This window comes from Syngnathus acus, chromosome 14 (genome assembly GCF_901709675.1).
Source record: "Syngnathus acus chromosome 14, fSynAcu1.2, whole genome shotgun sequence".
Classification (NCBI taxonomy): domain Eukaryota; kingdom Metazoa; phylum Chordata; class Actinopteri; order Syngnathiformes; family Syngnathidae; genus Syngnathus; species Syngnathus acus.
In genome coordinates, this window is record NC_051099.1 from 1,015,100 (window position 1) to 1,039,440 (window position 24,341).

Here is a 24,341-nt window from a genome sequence, read left to right on the forward strand (position 1 = left end):
CCGTCTTCACATTTGTGGATAAAGAGAGAAAGAACAGATCTGCCAAATGTGACATACGGTGGGTGACATCCGACATGCCTCTACCTCACTCATCCTACCTGGAAACGCAGGAAGCCAAATGCAAAGTGGAGCTGGGCTATGTCTGCTCTCTCACACATCATTACAATCCAGCCAAGCAAACAAAATACAAGACAAATTGCAAGCAATGACATGTTCCAGTCACACTCCCAGCAAGCAAACTGTGACGACAAGGTGGAAGACACGCAGAGACTCAATGACATTTCTAGGAATACACTACAAATTACTGACTACTTCTTTTGGAATTCAAAGTGTACCAACACGTAAAAAAAAATTGTCTCTGAATAAGCATTGTGTTGACCGGATATTAATGAAATCCTTCATGGGTCAAGGTCACAGATTCGGAATGAAACTGAGAGATTAGGCTTATAAATAATAAATACATTATCCAAATAAAAAATTAAACACAATCTTCAGCTTTTCCAAATTGCTGGTTAAGAAAAGTGATGTGAAATGTAATTAGCATTAGAGGTTCAATTGCATTTCCAACAGACTTTTACTTCAAAAAAAAAAAAAATCTCTTGCTGAAATAGTAAAAAAAAAATTGCCATGTAGTCAAAATGCCAAATGGATCATGTCTATTACCTCGTTTTTGGTGTTTCCAAAAACAATAGAAGATAAACAGCCTGGAAATCTCTGAACGGCAGCAGCGTGTGTGTGAGCCATCACGGCAGGGATTCCACCATCATGTCACCACATTGTGCTTTGGAAGGTGCTTCAGAAGGTGAATTGCAACAAAGGCCCTACACCATAACCATTAGTCAAAGTGCTGTTTAATTAGGTGGAGAGCAACAAATCCTCCCTATTCAGTGCAATGTCAGAGTGGTGGTTTTTGCGGTGTGAAAGCCCCCCGCCCGTCATAACACTAGAGGAGTGTCCCCTCCCTCGCTCACAAATTCAGCTAAGGCCTGGCTGTGTTAACAAGTGATTGTCTTTTCAATAGCTGCTAATGGCGAGACAAAGCGGCATGTGCGCGCACACACACACACAATCGGGCCCTCCCGAAACACATTTTGCTTTTTATGGACTCACATTGGACGCTGACATTTGTATTGGGGTCATATATTACTAAAGAAAATATATATATATATATATTAATTGTGTTTGGCAAAATGTAAATTTATTATATTTATTGTAACTAATATTTTTCTTTTAGTCTATTAAATAAGCTTAGCCACATGCTGGTGACCACACACTCATAAGTGAGTTTTGGACTCTAATAATGCCGACCGACCGCCGGACAAAACCAGCATATCCACCGAAGCAAATCTTGTTTGATGGATCCCCGCTGCTATCCGAACACAGCAGACCGGTCTGGGAGGCCCTTTGTGGCAGAGACAGTCAAAGTAGGAAACACGCTCTCGTTTTACTAGGAATGGGAACCGGCTATACAATAACAATTTCCACACAACATAAAAGCAAATTATCGTCACCCAACCGTGGACTGTGCACTCAATCACAATCCAAAAAAGAAAAGCATCGGATATATCGGTAATGTCCCGATGATGACCAAATTAAAATGTATCATTTTGACTTTTATTTTCGAAATTTGAGGAAATAGATTTATTCTAGGTATAATGACCTGTCGTACTATTTTTCAATGCATGAGGTGTAATACAAACATTTTCAACCCATAATATTATTTTGCCATTGTATATTTTTTTTGTTGCACAAAAAAAACCAAGTGGCTAATATCCTAAGTGAAAATATGAGCATCTTCAGTTTCTTGGAGTTCCGCACAGTGCCTTTTATAGCCAGCTCAGGCTGGCTCCAAACACTAGCAGCATTCATGACGGGATCAAGTTGATGGGAGATTCTGTCTCTCCTTTGCCCTCTATTTCCATATGAATACGGGATATGCTAAAGAAAAAAACAGCAACGGAGATGGTTGCCCGTGGCAGCTGCCACAGGGGGAGAAAACACACATTTGCCAGGAATGGCTCCGACTGACACCAAAACAATAGAAAAGTGACTCGGTCACGCAATGTCTTTTTGGATGGGCTCACGTTCAGCGACAGTCAAGGTCACCGCTGGCTGCCGTCGCCCTTGCATCTCATGACAGCGTACAAATTGCATCGTCATATTTCAAATGCTTTTCTATTCACTGAGGAGAAATGACGAGTTTGGTTGTTTCGGTGATCAATTCTAAAACGGTGCGTTTCATTCATCCATGTGACCTCCTGCAAGGCCCACAAAAAAAAAAAAAAGGCAACATTTTTATTCTAAATGAGAGAAAAGCAATACAATTCAGATTTTTAACTCAAAACTGCTGACTGGCTGATAGAATTGAATTAGAGCCATGAATGAGGTATTCCAAAGTATTGCTTATTTTGTACAAATATACCCCCAAAAAAATGCATTTTTAAGAGACAATTTTAAAAATTTTGAGGCATTAGAGCTCTACAACAGCAACTGTAAAATGAAGCTAAATTACAACTTTGCATTCGTTTCTCTGTATGATTGAGTGGATTTCTTTTTTTTTGCTTGTAAATTACATCCCCCAAAAAATCTACGTGAAAACAAAAATGAATGAATGAATTAAAAAGCATCCCTGCCTTCATATCCAAAGCCTATTGAAAGGCAGTGGGCTTAGAAAAGAGATCAAGAAAATAAAATAATAAAATCAAGAGTGCAATAAAATTTGGATGAGAAAAATATACAGCAATTTGTTCAGCCTTGTAGCCGCCGTCAGGCCACTTTGGCCTGAAGTTACTTAGATCCTCCTCATGGCCTCCTGCTACACACAGTAACAATGTCACAAGCTTCTATTGTTCCATTCCACTGCTTAGCCGGAGACAAACCTTTGTTCGCTGGATCGGTTTGAATGACGACTTAAAACCAAGAGCAACCAGGCAAAAAGGGGGCGGAGTAAAAGAGACAGCTAATTTCAGCCACTGAGCACCAGGAGACCAAAGCTTGCTGCAGTCACATTAGGAGGACCAGTGCCTTCACAACAGCTGCCAGACATACTAAAACCTCAATTCTTATTCACTGCTTGTTTTGGTTTTTTCCTCTACTGCAGTGATGCCTGAAATAAAATAAGTCGGCCTGCTTCTTCACTAAGCAGCAGTGGAAGAAATGCTGATATATATATATATATATAGATGTGTCTGATAAGGGATAAGGGATTTGCACAGCTACTCACCAGTGCGTGTCTGCCTTCCCCATGCACCGACAGTCTCAACCAGTGCACCTAGTTAGTTGCACCATGTTTACTTGGTGGAAGTTGCCCACAGGTGCACCAGGTTGGCCTCATTACAGAACCCGGTTGATGCCACCCTCTTGTGTCCAAATCAAAGTATGCACCAAGAGGTCAATAACTAAATAAAAGCAAACCCTCGTTTGTTGTTTGTTTATTGAGGCCACAACTAATAATTTAATATGATTATAAAAAAATGTGACTCCTGTTTTGATCACCAAAGAAACCAGAATGGATATGTATTTCCACCAGTAATGGGGGGGTGGGTACTACCCCGCAGCCCCCCCTCTAGCTCCAGCACTGGTGCAGGCATGCAGCTCCTCCTACATCACCCTACCAGTGATGGACGGGTGAGCTGCAGCCTATCCTCGCTGATTTTGGACAAAAGTCAGGGTCCACCCTGAGCCTGGACTGCTTGCCAGCCAATCACCAGCCAAATGCATTATGTAATGGAAAACCTGAACCAGCTAAAGAACACACAACAGGTAGCTCAAATAGGTTCTGTGTAACTCGGGCTTGGAGGAAAATGCCCACCCACATTGGTGATGTCACATTACGGAGTGAGACTGGATGTGTGTGTGACCCCTGTATTATTTACATGGGTGATGTGTTAATTGATTTTTGCCTGATAAGACTGTGGTAGTGCCTAATGCAAATATTCATTTTGAAAACTGTTGAATACAATTTTGTACAATTTATTTAATAAAAGATAAACAATGAATTTAAAAAAAAAGCTTTTCTACAGTATTTTAAAGCTGTGCAAATTGGTTCTGTGAGCTAAACAAAGATTTATGCAACTGTGAGTTTGCACCACTGTATTAGACCATTAGGCAGCTCACAGTTGCAATGGAAATAGAAGCAAAGAGCAAACAATTGCACAAGGTTAGTTATCACAATAATGTCATCTACCCGCAACATAAAGGTTTGTAGTATCAAAGAAAAAAAAAGACAAATTCTGGTTGAAGAGGAGAGGAAAAAACAGTAGTGCACCCCACCCTCAATATTCATTGCTCCCGTTTAATTTATTTTGGGTGCATAATCCTTTCACTTTCAACAGCAGCAAATTTAACAGTCCCTAAGGTCTCAGCACCAGACTGGTCAATACAAAACCAGACACCTAATTACTGAGCACACCGCCCCCCCCCTCCCTTCTTCGCTCGCTCGCTCGCTCGCTCGCTCTTCTTCTCGCAGCTGTGGGCTTCATATACACAAGAGCAGCTTTCAGGCAGTATTAGGTTTCCACTTCCCAGGTCTGCCTTTAAAGGCCTGTCCCATAATGGCCCTTCAGTCACACAAACACGCATTGGGTTTCTCGCAAGAAGTAACGCACCACGTCCAACAACTGCATGGGAATATATTGACCATGTAAGAAGAGATTTCTTTGTCTCTCTCCATCGCATGGACATCTTGGGTGATTTTGGTTTCAGGCCAAAAATAGGCCAATGTGGAGTAACGGTGACACAAACAAAGTGTATGTTTGCAATTTTAAATGGCTAATGCCTAGAATTAAGTCGAGTATCATTAAGACGCTGCAATTACGAAGTAATTGATGCCTTGTCGACAGGGTAATAAATTAGAGCCCAAAGTTGATGGCTGTTTAGCTAACAGAATACAGCTGACCTTTATCACAGCACAACACTATGGTAAAACATTTATTTATTTATTTATGTGCTGATATTGCTGATTTGAAAATGAGATGATTAGAAAATGGTGTTGACATAATATCGCTTTATCACCTGAAGAAAAAAAATATGTAACTAACTATAAGCCAGGACAAACGTGCCGTGTCCCCACCAATGACTGAAAATGAATAATAATTGTAATATTGAGAAGCAAATTGCAACTACAATAGCAGCTCATTACATTTACAATCAAGTGAATAATGTTTTGAAGAAAAAAAAAAATCACCAAATGTCTGGAGTTGAGATTTGTAAGTCTTTGAATGAGAACCCCGTAAAGGGTTAAGATCACTTCCCTCAGACAATGGGAAGAGTTAGCCCCTCAGTGACCCGAGAGGAACGTCCTTTGTCCCAGTGCAAATGTTTGCCGTTGCCCATTGTGTCCGCATTACACGTCAAGCCCTCCTCAACCAGGGTTGCGACCCGCTGCTGCTGCTGCTGCTGCTGCTGCTGCTGCTGCTGCTGCTGCCCACACGGAAGAAATACATACATACGTCTCACATCAAACCTAATTTACTGATGCTAAACAGGCCACGCCCACTTGACTAACCAATGAGCTTTTGTCAGCTTCAACAAATTGCTTTTGATCTCTTGACCCAGCATAGGAAACTGCTTCGAAACAAAAGCATGTCATTTAAGACTCATCAAATCCAGTCAGTAAATATTTTGTGAAGATTGCTGAAATTTCTTGTGCAGCCACGTGATGTAAATAATCATTTCACAGGGTTCAAATCTGCAAAAATATTCTTCCTCTCATCAAGTGCATTCCTAGACATTTTATTGACATGGGCAAAATGTCTTCAATCCGATCAGTTTGGTTGAAAATCATGATCACAATGATAAAAGCAACCTTCCAAACGAACAAATCTGAAACTGAATTTTACATAACACAATAAAAATGAACTATTGGAAAAATAATAATAACCAAAGACTGGTCCCCAGCCAATTGTATCAAGTCCTCTACAGTGGCTCAAATTTGTCTGAATATTTGCTGATGTTGCAATTAAAAGATGCGTGAAAATTTGTTCGTACTTGTTCACTCTGTGTGCTTGCCCGTTTGCTGCTTTCATCCTGAATGTCAGCTTAGTCATTCAGCGGCAGCAGCAGCAGCAGCAGGATCACAACTAATAAATCACAGCTCCTAAGTGAGCTTTTCCTTTCACTGCTTGCAAACAACAACTGGGCTAATTTATAACCACACAAGCTATAATTGGCTGCAGAGGTCAAGCAGGTTATCTGACAACAACCAGCCATACAACAATACTAACAAGTCTTCACCTTGCACGGACACCATCTTAATCATAAGTTTGCCATATTATCAAAGGCCTCGATCAAAATAAACTCAATCCCAGGTGCTCAAGCTAATAGTGCAACATTTTGACAGTATGGTGAGACCTCATTATCAGCTCACAAGCGTCATTAGATTGTGACCCACTTGCTGAAAATAGAGAGCTACATTCCACTGCGCTTAATTTGTGTATATTTTTAAATCAGCAGAGGTTGTGGGCAAAAATAAAAAGCCTTCCCTGGTTCCCACAAGTCTTAAAAATGCCAACAATATGTTGCTCTAATTGCACCACACAAGTGCCAAGACAAAATGATGTTTGATTCACTCAAAAATGGTAGTTTGGAAGGACACCGAAATATTCTCCATATCAGATTTAGGCAAGGTAAGGCAGTTGGGCCACATCTGGCCTGTTCCCAGTTTGTGACCAGCACAGTCCAAATAAAATGTGTGGTGCTGTTATGTTGAAAGTATTTTTAGGGCGGTGAGAGCAAAAACATTTGGGTATTTTTAGCAGCACCAGCTATACATTTTGCAACTTTTACAGTCTGTCAAGCAGCTATTGTTAAAAATAAAAACAACTGTGAGAATGCCAGCAATGGTTCTCATTTTTTCCCCTGGCATGTTGAGGGAAAATGGCGCCATGACGATTTGCCCTGCGAGTCAAACAAGGAATTCTGTACGGTGTGTGTTAGCAGCTGGTGACAAAATGGGAGTTGATGTTAAAAAATAGGAATCGTGCGCTTCATGTTCATATGTGTTGATATCATTTTAATGACTGGTTAAAGTTTTAATGTCTTTATTTGCTACTTATAACAACACGTATGTACAGTAGATGAAATAAATCCATGAATTTTCTACAGTTGACAAATCAGAATAGCTCAAAAAGTGTGACCTTTTCCCTCTTGGCCCCTTTGGAAAGTATAGTTCCGTTTAGGTATCAGGTTCAAAGCCGTCAAAATAACACCTAATATATTAAGTCATAACTTGATTGACTATCATCTATGAAAAATTGAGAAAGAAAGTGTTTGTTTCACAATAGCTTTATAATAAATCCGAACATAAATCAAGAGCTACCACAACAAATGCACTCAATCAACTCACTGCTTTGATGACCTAAGACTTGTGGAACACACAAAATCCAAGCAAAAAGTTTGCGTTGGTTAGCTGACTGATTTCTTCCATATGAATAATCACAAGTCAATTGAATTTTTTTGATCATGTCAAGTTAAAAGTAAAAGTTTCAGCCCCCCCCCCCCCCCCCCCCCCATTCCCTTCCCTTCCCCCAGTCAGCCTCAAGTCCATCTCTTCTCTCGTTCTACCTTGACCCCAAAACCCTTCAAAACAAAACCAAACCTTCCCTTCAATTTAGAAGCAAACCACATGAGAGCATATGGTCAAAATGCATTTCCCCAAAAATCAGACATTAAATCAACATTTTTGAAAGTGATGAACAAACTTTGAAAAGTGCTATAAAAGAACTGAGGAAAAAAGAAACACTTACCACACAGAGATGCCAATATCCCAAAGAGAGAACGTAACATTTCCCTTTTGTCCGATACACCGTCCATTTTTCTTTCCATACGGCACCCCCACCCCCTTGGAGAGGCAGAAAGAAGAGAGTGAGAGCGAAAGAGAGCGAGAGAGGTAGAACCAGATGGGGGCGGGGGGTGTAGACATTAGTTCTGCTGCAGTGAGAGATGGAGGGGACTCTCGCAGCTGTGCACCCCCATCACTATCTGCTCAAATGCAATCCTCTCCACCATGAGGGACTGTGGCACCGTGGAAAGAAAAGGGGGGAGAAAAAAAAAAAAGGCAACGGAAACAAAGTGATCCTCTTACACAGCCCAGGGAAACTGAGCGAGACAAACAAGAGAGAGGGAGTATGAGAGAGAGAGAGAGAGTGAGAGAGAGAGCAGGGAAGCAACAAGCAGCGGGGAAGGAAACCACGTGAGCCACTTAGAAGGCCCAAGCGGAACAGCAGGTTCAAGTTTTTCGTGGGAGGGAACGCGCCGCGCCGCGCCGTGCCGGCCGCCACAACTTCTATGAAGGCAAGGAAACGGTGGATAATACCTTCCAGCTTCTTTCAACCCCCCACCACTCCCTCTGGCTTTCTCCCACCCAAAATCCCTCCTTTTTTTTTCCTATCTCTCTCGCTTTGGTAATAAGCCCGGCTTGCAACAACTCCCCCTCCCCTCCCCTCCCTCTTCGTGGAATGCGAGGCAAGAGTTTCGAGAGGCCCAGTTAGACGACCCTCAAAGTCAATGCACCTTGACCTCCGGGGTCAGACAGACAGCATGTGTGTGTGGGAGGGAGGGGAGTTGTGTGTCTGTGTACTTCAATTTCTGGAGGCGATCACATAAGCATAGCTGCACTACACAAGCACTTGACAGAGATACACTATCGTGCTTTGACGCCGGGCGGGAAGCAGAGTCACAATGGACACAACGTTCAGTGTTTTTAGCCGCGCAACAATAGCTGCTTTCATCCTGAGCGAGTCATCGTGGTGAGCTGTTGTGGGTGGGGAAATGAGTTCACAAATGATATTGCTGATAAATGAAGAAAGCATCACTTTGAAAGTTTGAATGCATTTTTTTACAAAAGTGGCTCTGTTAGGAAAAAATGTAAGAAGCTTCAAAACTTTGGTGTGGCTGTTCGACAAACCTTTCTCGCCCAAGTGCGCCTGCTATGATGACATATCTTGTGGCGTCCGCCTCACAGTTCAGAGGTTCAATTCCGGCTCCGTGGGTTTACGTCGGGTACTCTGCTTTCCTCCCACATCCCAAAAACATACATATAGGTGCACAAATGTTTGCCACATACTACTCAAAGAAAATCACAAGACAAGTATGTATTTGGCCTAAAAGGGCCATAAATAAAACTTTATTCTATGGATTTATTAACAAGCCACAGAGAGAGTCCATGGCTGGCCACCACAGCACTTAAACCATCTAATCGTGGAGCAGCCCACAAATACATAAGAGCCGTTTGAGTTACTGAGCTTTTCTTTAAATGTCATCGTTTTCATTCTTAGAAAAATGAATCAAATGGTAGTAATACTGCACCAAGCTGGAGGCAGAGCAGGCAGACAAACCTTTTCACGCACGCAGAGACGGCGGATGCTTTGAAAAAAGAGCTTTGTAACACGGTCGGTCGGTCGGTCGGGGGGGGGGGGGGGGGGGGACGCTGACAACACTTGTAAACTAGGAGCACCCCCAAATTTGTGTTGTCTCGCAAAGCTGATACTGAATGTGCTTGGCTTTTAGCTGCAGAATAGTAGCTTTTTTGTGCTCCACCCATATTTCGCTTTTCATCTTCCCTCCAAAAACAGTCCACTTTGTCCTCTCCCCACTAAACCTCCTCTGTTGTTTTTTTGTTGCGTAGAATAAATGAAATATCTGTAATGGCAGCAAAAGAGTAACAGAGGAATAAGCGCTAGAAAGCAAGTGAGCCCTGGATTTCTAAAGGAAGGCATGGGTTAAGAGAGGTCCACGGGATTTTTGAGCCTAAGGGGGGGGGGGAAGAGAGAGAGAGAGAGAGAGAGAGAGAGAGAGAGAGAGAGAGAGAGAGAGAGAGGTTCCATCTGCAGAGCTCATCTCCCATGGTTGGCCACCTTGCAGAGTGTGGTCATGATGCGGCCGAATCTTTCACACAGCTCCAAGGTGGAGTGGGCGGGCACCTTCGGGGGGTCGTGGAAGCTTTTGATCTCCGTCGAGCAGTCCAGTAACTTGGGGAGGAAGTCAGTCAGCTTTTCTTGGAGGTTGGCTATTGACGTAAAAATGGCCAGACAGAGAAAGATAAGAAAAATGCATCCTCATTCAGAGCTCAGACATCAAATGAGCAAATATTTAGACTTTGATATCACAAGCGACTGCACAAGTCTGGAGAGCGTTGGCCTGGGTGATAAAAGTCAGCCTTTCCTGAACATGAGCCAGAACAAGCTTTTGCTGGACCAAACTGATAGGAGCTTGGAACACAAATGTTTAAAGGCACTCTTTTAAGTGCAATCCAACTGCTGATTAATCGGACTGCTTAAAAGAATCTGAAATACTATCAGGTCTATCGTACACAGTGCCCTTTCATTTTTGTCTCTGTAAACATCTTGCAGAGCTGACATGACTTGGCAAAAGTTCCTCTTTTTGGCCTGGCAAATGTGATTTTTGGCAAATTACACACTGTTGCGTAATTTCACTGATCATTTGGGGATTTTTGGGTTTTTTTTTTTTTATTGGAAAAATAAAACTTTGTCCAATTTTTGTGTTGCAATATGTTTGGATAACAACTCTTTTTGCCAATAGTAATAAAGGGCAGGGGTTGCACGCCACAGTTAATATTCCCAGCACGAGTCTAATTAATAGATTTTTTGTGTCAAAAAAACTCACAGTCCATTTCTTGACCCAGGTAAGAGCACCAGCGGTTCCTCATGTCTTCCACTGCCAGCAGGTCCCTCTCGGTGTCATGGAGCAGCAGCAAGGGGATGCAGGGCACCACCAACTCGTTCATGATTCCCAAACCAGTGGTCACCTCTGGTTCCTCTCCGGACTCAAACATGGCTGCCGCTTGCTCGTTTAATTTCTATGGAGCATGAAAGACATTGAAGATGTTATACTAGAAATGTGCTCCTACCTATAAGTAAAACCATTGAGCCTGCAAATTTATATTACCAGACATTACTGTGTAAACTTGACTTTTAACTAAATTCAATACATTCTGTTTTTGTTTAAAAAAAATATATATATATATACAATTGTTGAATCGAATTATTTTAGATGATTTTATTCAATTTTTGCAATGTGGTCATATTTTGTTTGTGCAATGCTTTTGTGAAATGTGCTTTACAAATAAACCAGCATTTAGGAATTGGCACTTTCCAGTGTTTTTAACAACCTCACTTTTTTACTGGGATAATTCAAAATGTGTTTCATAGCTGTGCAACACAACTGGTCTTCTCTCTGTGCAAAAAAAGTACGCCCACCATCATCATGAATTTTTTAGGTGGGACCTAAGGGGGATACAAACTTCTCATACTGTGATTGGACAAAAAACATCTTGCTCTAACAAACTCAGTGACCTCCTACTCTGAGAGGGGGGAAGAAAAAAAAAAAAAAAGTTTCCCCTTAAATCAGCTTGGCGTCCGGGGATTCAAGGTTGGCTACACAAAACAACCAAGTGAATTAACTATGTCAATGTTGGCAATGTTTTCAATTAAAACAAGAGCAGGAGGTAAACAGCCGAAGCAGGGGTTCCGAACGGAGATTTCAAATGACCGATGTGAATGCACCGAGCCAAAATGTGAGGTTAGCTGAGGACATGCTAATGTGTTTACACTCGCTGGCCCTCCTGCTTCCTATTCCCACTCCAATGATTACATTACAAGCACAATGCTGGCGTAAGGTTACTGAGTGCACACTGCTAAAGATCAGCTCCAGGCTGATCGCACTCAAATACCACCGGCTCTAACCGAGCACACTGCTCTAAAGCTCAGTGGGGATGAAATTAAAAAAGAAAAAGAAAAAAAGGGGGGGGGGGGTGGGTTAGGTAGAGGGGACTTTCATTGTCAGCTTGAAAACCCTAAAAATGGAATACTGTTTAATTCATTCCATTAGAATGGAATATTTGGACTCACCAGCAAACAATCGCGACGGTAATGACCAAGGAACTCCTCATCGTGTCCTCTGTACAGTCCTTTGGACAAAAGCTCTTTGTTGTACTGGTACGAGTATATCAGATATATCAGCGCCTCCACATAACTGCAAAGGAAGCAACAATCAGATTGTGTGTAGGTTCGCTATGAGAACAAAAGATAGGCCATCTTGGAAATGAACAGCGAATGCTTGTGCAGTGTCTACTTTGCTGCCCTCTGCAGGTGGCATTCTAGTAAATGTTGGCGTCAGAAACAAAATGAACAATCCAAATAAAGTGTAACAATATTAAAGACGACAATCCGTACTTTGTCTTGTGGCAGAGCTCCAAGCCAGTTATCATAAAAATGGTTGTTTCTCGGAAGTTCCTGTAGTCTTGATGCCATATCTGTGTTGTAAAAAAATATATTAATTACAGAAGGGCAGCGCATTGAGATAAGTCATCTCAAAGGAATGCATGATAGATAAGGGGAAATCCCAACTGACCTCATACTCATCCATGTTGACCTCCTCGGGCTTAATTAGGTCCAGTTTTGCACGTGCCACATTCATAATACTTTTGCATCTGCAGGGGAGGAAGGAAGACGAAGTGGCTGGCATCAGGTCTGATGGTGAGTCATTGTCAGGAGATGAAACAGTCTAGCCTGCCCCTGGGCCATAACTTGGCCTAATGAATCACTCTTTAGTGTTGAGAGGAAAAGTGAAACACTCCTCTGGAGGCTCCTATCGAGGCCACATGCACACATAAATCTAATTATCTTGCTCAAAATAGAGAAGTGAGAAATCAATTTTTCACTCAGGAATTTGGATAGAGGCCAACAAGCGTCGGGAGAAAGATTTAAGAATGTGTCATCGGGAGAAATAACACACAGAGGTATGATCGGGAGGGCGTAAGGGAATTCTGATATCTGTCAGTAATGTGGAAAGTCATATCGCCGTGTCTTTTTAGATTTACGCATCAACTTAAGGTTGAAGGAAAATGGTTAAGCACAGTCTTTGACATGATACAAACAGGCTGACTATGATACGTCAAGTCTCTGCTACCCTCTGCTGGCCATTTTAGGAAAGCATGGAAACAAGTTGGGTTGAATCATTTCAAAAAATATGCTTAGAAATAGCACAAATAGATGGTTCAACATATTTTCAAAATGTCTTGAGGATGTCTCGCATGGTGTACCTCTCATCAAATGCCAAGTTCCGGTCAGCAAACTGAGTGAGTAAAGTCCTCTCAAGGATCTTCTTGGGTGCCTGGTTCTGGAGGAAGTAGACAATGACGTGATGAAGTCTGTAGTCCTTCTCTGGGGGAGTGTCTTCTTGGGCGAACCTCACAAGTCGAGCGTATTCTAACTTGAGTGCCTGGCCGCAAAAACAATGTCACATGATCATTAAAAATACAGATGTCTCCACAGGTTTCTCAAAATGGATGTGTCTGTTGTAATAAATAATAAGAAGAACTAATCAAACTATTATAAATAGCTGAATATGGCTTTGTTTGGATTTTCCATGATGAAATGATAATGGTTCAACATTTTTGGGGTTTCCTGGTTTCGGAGATGCAAACACTCTGCCCAACACCGACCGGCAATCGCAATTATGGTGGTGGAAAGAGAGAAAAACACAAACACATTGATTTGCACGAAAAGGCGGAAGTGGGTGGAGGGGGAATGCAAAAGGTGAGGGAGCGACGGTACCTTAAAAAAGGCTGCCTCGGGCCCATTCTTTTCATATACTCTGCTGGATTTGCCAATAGCCATAATTACACCCTGCATGTTTGGGGTCATCATTGCCTGCCCGGGAAGCAGGAACTGCATTAAACAAAATCATAGGCTTTCTCTCATGATGGAACAAGTGCGGGCAATCTCACAGTTAGACACTTTGAAATGCCAGACATGCATCACTCTGCAGTCCATGCGTTTATTATAGTGAGGGATAGAGCCATCGCGTTTGTAGTTCCAAGCATACAGTATTCCTCATTGACAGCTGGGTTTGACAGGGTGACTGACTGTTGGTCACAATTCAAGCCATAAAATCCAACGCTATACAAAGGACAAGACTGAGCCAAGAAATGACAGATCAGAGCAGAATTCGAAATATGTGATCAAATATTTATGCTTGAGTAGTGCTCAATGTAAACTTCACTTCCCGCTATCATCAATCAAGATGAACGCAATGACGAAAGGGGCTTCACGCAGCTTGCCTTTTTTTCAAAATACAATTCCACCCAAATGCAGACTATTTAGAACGGCCATGCAAGAAGAGCGTCATATGATTGCATTTCCAGTCTAAAGCCATTCACGAGAATCAAATCCATCACAACTGGATCTCGGTCTACCTCATCATCATACCCCCCTTCTTTTGACTCAATGACAAAGGTCCCCACATCGGGAATGGCCACCTCTACGGTGTGGTGGACAGGGGAATCGTCCTCCATGACAAAATCAGGAGTTGGGATTGGGGGGGTGCTCAAGTGGACTTCAGGCTGAGGGGAAGTGGAAGGGTGAAAAGAATGCAAGTGGACAGAAAAGACAGATCGTGACTGATGGGATGTACAGTCAACAAAAGAATATTCTAAAGTATACATCATATCCTGAGAATAACACGCAGTTGAAATCATCAGGTTGTGCATGTTTTTAAAACTCTCTCTCTGATTCAAGTCAAGTGTGGTGTGTTACGACTTTTTGTGTTTTACATACGGCATTTAACAGTGCTTCGGGGCTTCTCTCCTCCTGTTCAGCACTCGCCCTGGAAATGGCCCTCTCCGTGTCCTCCTGGAGATGTTTGGAGTCACTGGTGGGCGATGGCTGCTCCATGTACTCGGGATCCTGCTGGAGTGCTGCAGAAGAGAATTGAGAACCAGCGATTATTTTTTAAAATTCCATAAAAACACATTTTGTAGATATTGTGAATGCCTGGCGGTTGAACTCTGACCTGCATTGTCTGGAGGGCTGCAATCAATACTCATGGGCTGAGGTGAGGAGGAGGAAATGGAGGTGCTGGATGCTGTCGAGGCGGCCGCTGCCGCAGCCGCCGCCGCGGCGGCGACGAGAGCCAACTTTTCCTGTTGGGCCTTCCGAGCCTGCAGTGCATTCCACTCCACAATCTCCTTGTCAAAGAGCTCATTGTCCCCCTTGACATACTGCTTCAGGTCCGGCGGAAGTTTGTCCATGCCACTCAGTATCTGGCCAGTTTCTTTATCAAAGTCTTCTGTGTTCACAAAAATGGTTGACGGTGTTAAAGTATGACTAATGATTTGAAATTCCGTGAGTAAAGTCTCCGCATACCTTCTATGAGAAAGGGCTTCTTGTCATTGATATACATGAGACAGTAGGCACTGGCGTTGCGGTAGCCTCCGAATGAGTCGCGCACAAGCTCCTCCCAGGAGGATTTTGTAACGGCGATATCGTTGTACTTCATCCAGCAACGCTGGTGCGGGTCGTAGATGTAGGCCCAGTAGTGACCTGCGTTTGCCTGGCCTTCATGGACCAAGACTGCATGAAGCCGGTAAGGAACCTTGACACAAAGGACATTTTCAGGACATATCGCAACTGATGTATTTCAGTATAATGATCACCTGCATCATTGATTTGTCCGAGTACATCAGCTCAATGGTTCTGAGGATTCTCTTTATGCTCTCCTGTAGATCTAGCCAAATGAATATCACACAAACAAAGTAAGTACTCCATGCAGAATTGAACAAGAGCAAATGACGGGCAGTACCGCGGGTGTCCTTTTCAACTTCGCTCCTCCATCGATGCAGGCATCCCTCAAGCACCCTCAATTCCTCTTCGGTTATGTGGCGTGGTGCGGGGTGCATGGGGAGATCAGGAGGTAGTCTGGACTGGGTGAAAGGCTTGTGGACGGGCGCTCTCTGCTGCTGGGCTGCCGTGCCCGAGGCAGAGCCTGAGCTCTCCGCCGAAGCCGAAGAGTCCTGCTCGGCCGAGCTGCTGAGTGTACGACATGGGTACCAAATGAGTTAAGAATATTTATTCACAGTGAAATATGTTTATACTATGAGATGAGTTCAATATGAAAACACTGCATGATTGGTATTTTTAATATTCCATTTATTTTGGGAGTGAATAATACATCCATTCCCATGTTATTATTATTTTTGTAATTAAATGTACCTGGGAGGGGGCAGCTGTAATCCAGTTGTGCCACCAGGAGGGGCTGATGAGTCGATATCTTCTACAGGCGAGGTGCATACAGGCTTACTGGAGGCAAACTCCATTGCATACTGGAGGACATCTGCCAGAGGAAACCTCTTGGGGCCGGACCCATAGCTCAGATACCTTGGTGGAAACAGAGATACTGATATAAACACAAACTAAAATGACAGCGTGAGACATTAATGTCCTTAGCATGTTCTGTTGAATTTGCACTGATACAGAAAAAATATATACCTTTCCAATCTCTGCTGGAGCAGAGTCAAATGCTCTTTTAACCGCCTGATTTCCTCTCTCTTGATTCTGGTTATTTCTCGGTTTCTGTCCATGTATCTAACGAAAGAAAAAAAATCAGATAAGATCAGAAGGTTCCGTTTAATTGTCTACTGGTGCCGGCTGGGAGAATACTAATCCATTAAAGCGAGGAATACAGAATAAAGTTGATCACCTGTCCATGAAGAGCATGGAGGGGAACTCCAGCTTGTTGTGGATCTTTTCAGGCCGTCCAAGCGCTTGATTAAACTCAAATCTTGAAAGCTCAAAGGTCAACACGGGAGGGAGTTCTGTGAACCAGTGCTGAAAGGAAACAAAGTTTGGGGAAATGTTTCTAAGTTCACACCACGTGTCTTGATGTTCAATTTGGATTTTGGGCAGCAAGCAATCAAATGGTACATTGCTCACCTCTTGTCCAGACCTGGCGGAATTCTCTGCAGAGTGCAGGGATTCAATCTCCCCTTCGATCATTGCTGCCTCAAGACACTCGTGGAGATCCTTGAAGCCGTTCACCTGCAGCGGGTACTGGCCAAACATCTCCGTGTTCTCAAATTTTTTACCTGGAGACATAACAATCAGACAAGCGCTTAGTAATTGGCAGCCAATCCGAGCGCAGTCTGCGCCGTGAGATTGAAACAGATGTTACGTCAAGCTCAGGCTCTCCTCGGCCGACTTTCTCGTGTTCAGCAAGACGCTAATTCATTACACAGCTGTTGGTTTACGCTCCAACATTGAGCAACTCCAAAATAACAAGCAGGAGTTGCTAGCAGACATGCAGATGTGGCAGCATTAAATTGAGTTTATGAGCAGCAAAGCCCAGTGGCCCATGTTTTGATGGCTGTGGGCCACTATTGTCATGCATAATAACCACAATGTCAATCAGCTGTCAAGGTCTTCCACGATCAATGCATCAGCACTCCTACTCTACATTCAGAGTATCTCATTAAGACAAGGTCACCTTTCATTACCGCGGGGGGGGGGGGGGCAAAGACGGACAGCTTTTATGGTGACTGCAATCAAACCACTCCGAGTCTTTCTCTGACAACTTCACTTTTTTTTTGCCTTTTATTGATTTTTAATTTGACACCTCATCTCACCTTCCAGGACACCCACGGCAAGGAATCGCCCGTAGAAAAGCTCCACCATCGGGTTCTTTGGCTTGTCCTCGTCTCTGCGAGCAAGGAAATCGAGATAACGCTGACCGGGCCAAAGGTGCGTGCAGACTTGCCTTCGTTCTAATTCGCGTGTTGCTTTATGAGCCCTTTAAAAGTCATTGTAAAATGATGTAGTTACCCGTCTTCTTCAGCCTTCATTTGAAAGGCATCCTCCAGCCAGTCCAGAAGCTTGTGTGTGAACTCGCTCACATCCTGCTGTAAAGCAAAAGGAAGTAACATGCAGTGCACACTTACATGACTACTTTTTGCCAATTTCAGCGGAGATGATAAGAGGCAAAGTAGGTCAAGAAATTCAACTGGTGCTGATAGGGCCCTGAGCTCTACATTTGAGATGACTCATCTTCACAAATTGCTGAATTTCAAAGAAACGTTAACAAGCCAGCCCACGGTCACCGTGCACCTCAGGACTGCCTGCTGATTTGGGTCAATGCACAGCTAACCTGACTAATCTGAAAGCAAGTGACAAGACTGATGAGTGGGGAGGCAAAGTGCTTGACCCCAGTTAACCGCTACAAAGACACAGGCTTATAGAAGGAGAAGGATCAAAGAGTTTTCAACTCGGACATTGTCGGATGTGTTTTTGCATAGTTCAGCAAGGGATGATGTGGTTTGGAGGATTAATTGCGACAGATAAGAAAGGTTAAGTGTCCCGGAGTCACTGGAGCTGAGTTAGCAAAAAAAAGAAAATGTGCAGCTAAGAGAAGGCACAACTTAAAAATATTCATATTATTAATATAATGTTATTATAATAATTAAAAGTATAATTAATATAATATTAAATATGAAACATCAGCATTCTACAGAAGCTGCAAAATGACTCATTTGAACTAGTTGGCAATTTTCAATCATATCTGTAATAAGTTCAGTTAATTAACCAGGGCACTCCTATGTGTGTGTTTAAACCTCATCGAGATCGATTGATTAGTTATTGTGGCCGGTTCGTGTTGACATAAGCAAGTTCTGGCATACCTGTTGTGACTCACTGGACTTAAAGGCATCTTTGAGGATTTCCACTGCCCGTGACGGATCCACATATTTCCTCTTGGACCCAACCATGAGGGAGAAGAGTGTCCTCAGCTCTTGCATGAAGGGAAGGTTTCTGTGTTCCTAGTCAGAGAATGAAGAATTTAGAGCAGGAACTAAAGCGGTAGAAAAGTCTTACCTTCTGGTTTCGGGGCAGTTCATGAACCCTGGCTGGTGGTGAGTAGTTAAGCACCAGTCGCTGGAACTCCAGAAGGTTAAACAGAGACTGTGGGAGGGAAATTGAATGAAAATATCTTAGTCACAAACTTCAAACAATCCATTCGAGCATTGCTATTGAATTCGTGGCCCAGCCAGTAGTCCAGCCTGCCTGAATTGCATTCAAAGAGATGTATCTCGGTTCGCAAGATTTGGGCGGTATGGGCTTTTTTAGGGTTCTTGGCTAAAATCTTTACTCTTCGCCTTCCTGTGTGGAGTTTGCCTGCATAAAGAGAAATTTCTCTGTAGGTGTGAATGTGAGTGGGAATGCATCTTCCTCTCCTGCTACCAATCTAGGCAGTAATACATTTTCACAGAATATCGGTCTCGTGTTAGAGATGTGTGAGGCGCGTGGACAAAAGTGAAAATAAAACTGCAGAGGAATGAGTAATCTGTTATGTAAGTACATAACAAAATAAGACGTGAAATATGATTGCTTCAAGTAATCATGTGGCAGGTTTTTCTTTCATTTCAGTTCATGTTATGAAAGAAGAATGTTGTTGACTGCATTTCTAAAAGGGTCGAGAGTCACATTACAGAGGAGCTCAGCAACATGTGATAGTGTCTGGTGTTCGTTCGGCTGGCATATTTCAGCTCTGGACAAATTATAGATTTTTTTAAATAATCATTTTTTCATGATTCAAAAGTTAGTTGGGAGGTTGCATGAAACAAATTTTGTTTACAGTATTCTTCTTCACTTTGCTTTTAATTTACCCCTTCGCTTGATTCCGGATCCCAAAACAAAACAGACTTTTGTTCACAGGATTTTACAGCAAATGTTTTTCTCTTTCTGGAAAATGGCAAAAACAAGTGTGTGTTTAATCCGTTTGCATGCACGTGCTTGTGTGTGTTTGGGTGCGCCCACCTGAATGACGGCACTGAACCAGCAGGTATTGCCAACATTTTTCAAGCCTACGGGGCAGTTGTCTATCCTCTTCCTGTCATGTGGGTTGGGCGAATCGCTCCATACTTCGGTATGGGTGCGCTTCAGACTTGCCTTGTTCTCTGCTATGCTTGCCTCCAGAACTCTAAGGAACATGGGCATGGTGGAAACATGATCAAGCATAATAGCCCTTTGGTCATACACATTTTTTTTCCCGGGACAAGCCTGTTACCTGCTGATGGCCTGCTCCTCATCGGTTATGCCGGTCTCCCGGAATGCCCGGTTGGACTCTGCCAGGCTGAGGGCAATTGCTCTCTGAAGGTCATCTTTATCATCTCCGGTCAGGTCAATGACATCTGAACCGCAGCAAAAGCATCATGAGTGAAAATGTACTGTGCATCAACAGTTCCAACTACTGGATTTAGGACAGAGGTGATTTTATTGATTCTCATTTTCTGTCTTCTTTTGAATGTCGAAACATGTATTTAATACTTTTCGGCAAGGCGAAGATGCTTACTTGAGTCTGCTTGGCTGCCCACGCTTATGTATCGGTCATTGGACACCTGAGAAGTCTGATAGTAGGTGGTCTCGTCTTGCTGTGGAACCTTGGCATTCTTCTCTGTCAGGTAGGCCACAGCCTCAGCCAGGTCTCCATTGCTCACCTGCATTGACCAAACAAGTTAAGGCCTGTAAACACTCAGCACGAGTGATTCATTGCAATAATATCCTAATTCCATTTCATGAATGAAATTGAAGACATGGACCAAATGATGTTACTCCTCATCTAAGTGAAGAAGCCTGAGCAAGAGATGCAATTCATTTGTGCTATGAATTACCTGCAAGGCCTGTTGAAGGAGTTGAACATCCGTGGTGCCTGTGACTTCTCGTAATTGGTTTAGCAGTGTCTGCTGATGCTGTTGAGGGGAAAAGAGCAACAGTCGTTAAAAGGGTACAGAAACATAACATGTCATTTGCTATGAGCTTTCTAAAAAATGGACCATAATTAGAGTAAAAAATTGAAAATTACTTTCTCCAATGACAAAATATGCCACAAGGAGGCGCCAAAGCCATGTCTAATTGGACAATAGTACAGTACATTGGTGCCAAGGAAGTATATTGGCTAGATGGACAAGCTTAGCGAGATAGACACTATTAAAATGTCTTTCCTAGATGGATGGGTTGCTAAAAAAAATATAATTTAATAGAGATGACTTTTTATCCACCATGTTTATCCGCTTATTTATGTCAATCTTAGCAGAATTAAATGGCCTCAGCACACACTCCTTCTGCAACTCATGTATTCAATAAATGCACTTAAATGAATGAGTGCACTTTGTATACAAAGCAGGCCGGCAAGAGGAAGAGAACCGCCTGAGATTTTCCCAGGTGCAGCAGGCAGCACTCAAGGGTGCCAGTTAGTTCGTAAAGGTCCTCTTTGCATTCACCAATCTCGTATTTGATGTTGTGGATTTTCTTAGCAATAACTTCCCAGCACAAATTGAAGTGAAGCTCAACACGTACACCAGATAGCAATTAAAGGGTAGTTTCTGGTGAAGTCAACGGGTTGCAAGCTTGATCCAGTCATTGCAATCAATTTTTATGCCAGCAAATATGAAATGCTACTTAATACTTCATTTTATAAGGTGTGTTCCAATACTTCTGCTCGCTGGAAAAGGGAGTGGCTTCAAAACAAAATGTGCTCTGCCCTAAGGTGCTTCACACATATAGACGTGAATACCGTGAAATAAAAGCGGGAATTCTCAACCATTGTCTCACAATTTGCTTTTGAATGTTTTCAGTCAACAATAAACATAAACAAAGCTCAAAATCTGCTGAAGAAAAAACAATCAACTCTCAAATGATCACACTTGGAATTATGGAGTGAATTTTGCAGCTTCTACCTGAATTTTTGACTGTATTGGAAAACAGCTGAGCGTCCTCATTCAAGTCATTTGACAAGTACAATTTGTTCAATTTCCGCTTTGTGTGAGGACGCTTGCTAGCTATGCTATGTAAACAAAGCTATCAAATACTTTGGACATGAGTAACCTCGACCACATTAGCGCGCCCAAAACAGAGAACATTATTATCAAACAAAAGACGCCACGGCGTTGTTGTAACTTTTTTTAACACGCAAAATGTTGCTCGCTCTTCAATTCTAGTTAATAAGGCAATGACAGTGAATTTACATAACACAAACACTTGGCGTTGTTTATTTCTCATGACGCCACGGTTGGCTAACATTACTAAACGGATGCGCCGTGCAAAAGCTTGTTCACAAAGGTCAGCGAGCAGATCGCTTATAATAGTCACGCAATTTCCACGATCTGCAAAACATGGGCTGGACCGCTAACAATTAGCAAAACATTGGCTAGTGTGTTACTACGATAACATAAGCAAGGCCTCCTGTAAACAAATCGCATTCGATCGAAATGCAAATCGCGTCCCTCATATATAAATGCACTTGAAGGTGATGCAATCCACCCAGAAACGCATAACCTATTAATAAGAATGAAACCCAAAACAACACCGCATTGCACTTACGAAAAAAGTTAGCTAGCCACAGTTAGCTTGAAGCTTACCTTTTGAGAATGCTGCTGGAGGACATTCTGCTCTACAGTCATGGCCGATTCAGGTAGAAATGCTGAGCAAATAAAAGCAGGAGAAGCAAAACGCACTAGTTTTGCTCAAGTGATTTAAACGGGATGGGAATCGTTAGTCTGCGACATTACGGGTGCCATAGCAGAGTGAGCTGGCCAGATTGTCAGAAGGCATGAAAACATTGCCGCCTCCCTCCCAGTGATCTGGTATCGATTACTCATGTCTGTGTTAACGAGACTACGTCACGAGCCATCATAACGTAATGCGCGTTCGTAGAAATATCAGTTTTTTTAAAATAGAAAATCATCCGTTTTTAGAAATAAAATTTAAAAAAACGTTAGTACAAAATTTAATTTTAACATCAGATTTTTTTTCCCAATGCAGGTTATCTATATGGCTTGTGATTAAAAAAAATCATATGAAATCTAGTATTCTAGTATGACTAGAACCAAGAACCACTTTTTTTTTTACTGTTTACAAATTTTTATTGTGTGTAACAAACTGCAATGCCAATAACTGAATTTCCACAGACCCTTAATTCATCTGAATATGTTGTGAATGCACTCTGAAATCTAACTGTTATTTAGCTATACTTGATCAATCATGCATAACAGCTCATCAAGTCCAACATTAAGTCATTCAACTTTAATTTGATTTATTCCTTTTACATAAGAAGCGAATGGCCGCACAACTGGGTCACCCTCAGAATCAGCATTGTTGTTCAACTCAAGCAGTCAGCATGCATTAACATGAACTGTGTCATCCGACTAGCACAAATACATATTGATGGGATGACTGGAAATGATGAGGGCATATTCTCAAAATGCTCATAACTAAAATATGTTGATGAAAGAGACATGTTAGATAGATAGATAGATAGATAGATAGATAGATAGATAGATAGATAGATAGATAGATAGATAGATAGATAGATAGATAGATTGATTGATTGATTGATTGATTTTTTCCGCGTACCTGCTGCTGAGAGTTTAACCAGCAGATGGCAACATCTTCCTTTCAAGCGCACCATACAGTATACAGCAGCTGATCTGTGGAATAAGAAATGAATGATTCATGAAAATGATCTCACTGGGTAAATCAAGTTGCATTATAAATCACAAGGTATGTTTTTAGTATTGCGGCTTAATCAATATTTTGTGTGTGCGGTGTGCAAAACTATTGACTGTGCATATATATTACCTCAATAAGAAGTCAGTGTGCTTTATTTATACAGCCCTGTGTAGCCATCTTGCCTGAGCAGATACATCACAGTTTGACCTGAAGGCGGTGGGTTGAGCGATCAGTCATGAAAATCTGGAATGCTGTCAGGAAGCCAATCAAAATTTAAACTGATGAATTCATTGTCACAATCAAGATAGTTGTTGCTATCATCTGATTGACAAAATGAAAATAGCAAGAGTTCAAACATGTTTGCAGAAGATTAAACTCATGAAATTGATCAGATCCAATCAAAAGTGTCATACATCAAGTTATGATGAGAGGCAACAAGTCCCCTTTTATTCCCTTAAAGAGCAATTGATATATTTATCCCCTAAACCAGAATAGTTGTGTAACTCCACTTGACAACATTTTATGAACACCTTACATAAACTCCAATTGTCCTTTAGTCTCCACAGTACAAAGTCCACAGGGCAAGCCGGACTGAACTTTCTAATTCTTCTTTTGGAAAATGTTTACTTGGGGAGTTCATGACCTTTGCAGATTATCCACCTAGTCATCATTTACCGCTTCACAGGAAATAAGTGACGCTTTCAGAAGATGATACGGCACGCATAAGAAATATCTCTCTCTCTTTTCGGTCAGACTAAAGTGAAAATAACAAGATGTTGACTCTTCGGTTAACCACAGAGGAGATATCTCCTGCTGGCCTCTCAAATATAAACACCCAAATGAATGTCAAACGGGTGCCTGTAAAAGGACTTGAAAGGAAGTTTCACAGCGGGCATGAGATGGTCGGGGATACTGACATTGGTTCTCGCGCTCCCAAGCCACTTTGTAAAACACGCTTATCTGACATGGCAAATATCATCCGTGTTCTTTCAGTGTCAGCCAAGAGCTATCAAACTGACAGGCTGTGCACAGTGAGCCTCAGGGACTCTC

At 42.3% G+C, this 24,341-nt stretch overlaps 1 protein-coding gene across 9 annotated transcripts; it reads right to left on the minus strand.

Moving 5' to 3' along the window:
- Positions 1 to 9,343: 9,343 nt before the first annotated feature.
- Positions 9,344 to 22,433, minus strand: usp25 (ubiquitin specific peptidase 25). 9 transcript variants are annotated; one of them, XM_037269202.1, is made up of 27 exons: positions 22,202 to 22,433; positions 20,456 to 20,533; positions 20,137 to 20,281; positions 19,852 to 19,975; positions 19,602 to 19,764; positions 18,660 to 18,746; positions 18,467 to 18,604; positions 17,616 to 17,692; positions 17,420 to 17,493; positions 16,731 to 16,882; positions 16,498 to 16,625; positions 16,287 to 16,382; positions 16,011 to 16,175; positions 15,601 to 15,827; positions 15,455 to 15,525; positions 15,165 to 15,393; positions 14,812 to 15,084; positions 14,577 to 14,716; positions 14,216 to 14,362; positions 13,575 to 13,688; positions 13,061 to 13,239; positions 12,370 to 12,448; positions 12,192 to 12,271; positions 11,868 to 11,991; positions 10,624 to 10,816; positions 9,794 to 10,006; positions 9,344 to 9,759 (listed from the first exon to the last, which is right to left on the minus strand). In XM_037269202.1, the coding sequence occupies exons 1-26, from the start codon at positions 22,241 to 22,243 to the stop codon at positions 9,834 to 9,836; spliced, it is 3,498 nt and encodes a 1,165-aa protein (XP_037125097.1). In that variant the 5' UTR covers positions 22,244 to 22,433; the 3' UTR covers positions 9,344 to 9,759; positions 9,794 to 9,833. The 9 variants fall into 9 exon arrangements, with proteins under 9 accessions (XP_037125097.1, XP_037125100.1, XP_037125096.1 ...); XM_037269205.1 differs by having other exon boundaries at positions 13,575 to 13,670; positions 14,812 to 15,087; positions 15,601 to 15,824; positions 22,202 to 22,432; XM_037269201.1 differs by having other exon boundaries at positions 14,812 to 15,087; positions 15,601 to 15,824; positions 22,202 to 22,432.
- Between the last annotated feature and the right edge of the window lie 1,908 nt (positions 22,434 to 24,341).

Excerpts from the sequence above, each read along its gene's own strand:
- usp25 (XM_037269200.1), bottom strand. The coding sequence starts at position 22,243 with ATGACTGTAGAGCAGAATGTCCTCCAGCAGCATTCTCAAAAG. Across the intron at positions 20,282-20,455 it reads TCCTTCAACAGGCCTTGCAG|GTGAGCAATGGAGACCTGGC; the intron begins GTAATTCATAGC and ends TGGTCAATGCAG. Across the intron at positions 16,626-16,730 it reads CCGCCAGGTCTGGACAAGAG|CACTGGTTCACAGAACTCCC; the intron begins GTGAGCAATGTA and ends GTTTCCTTTCAG.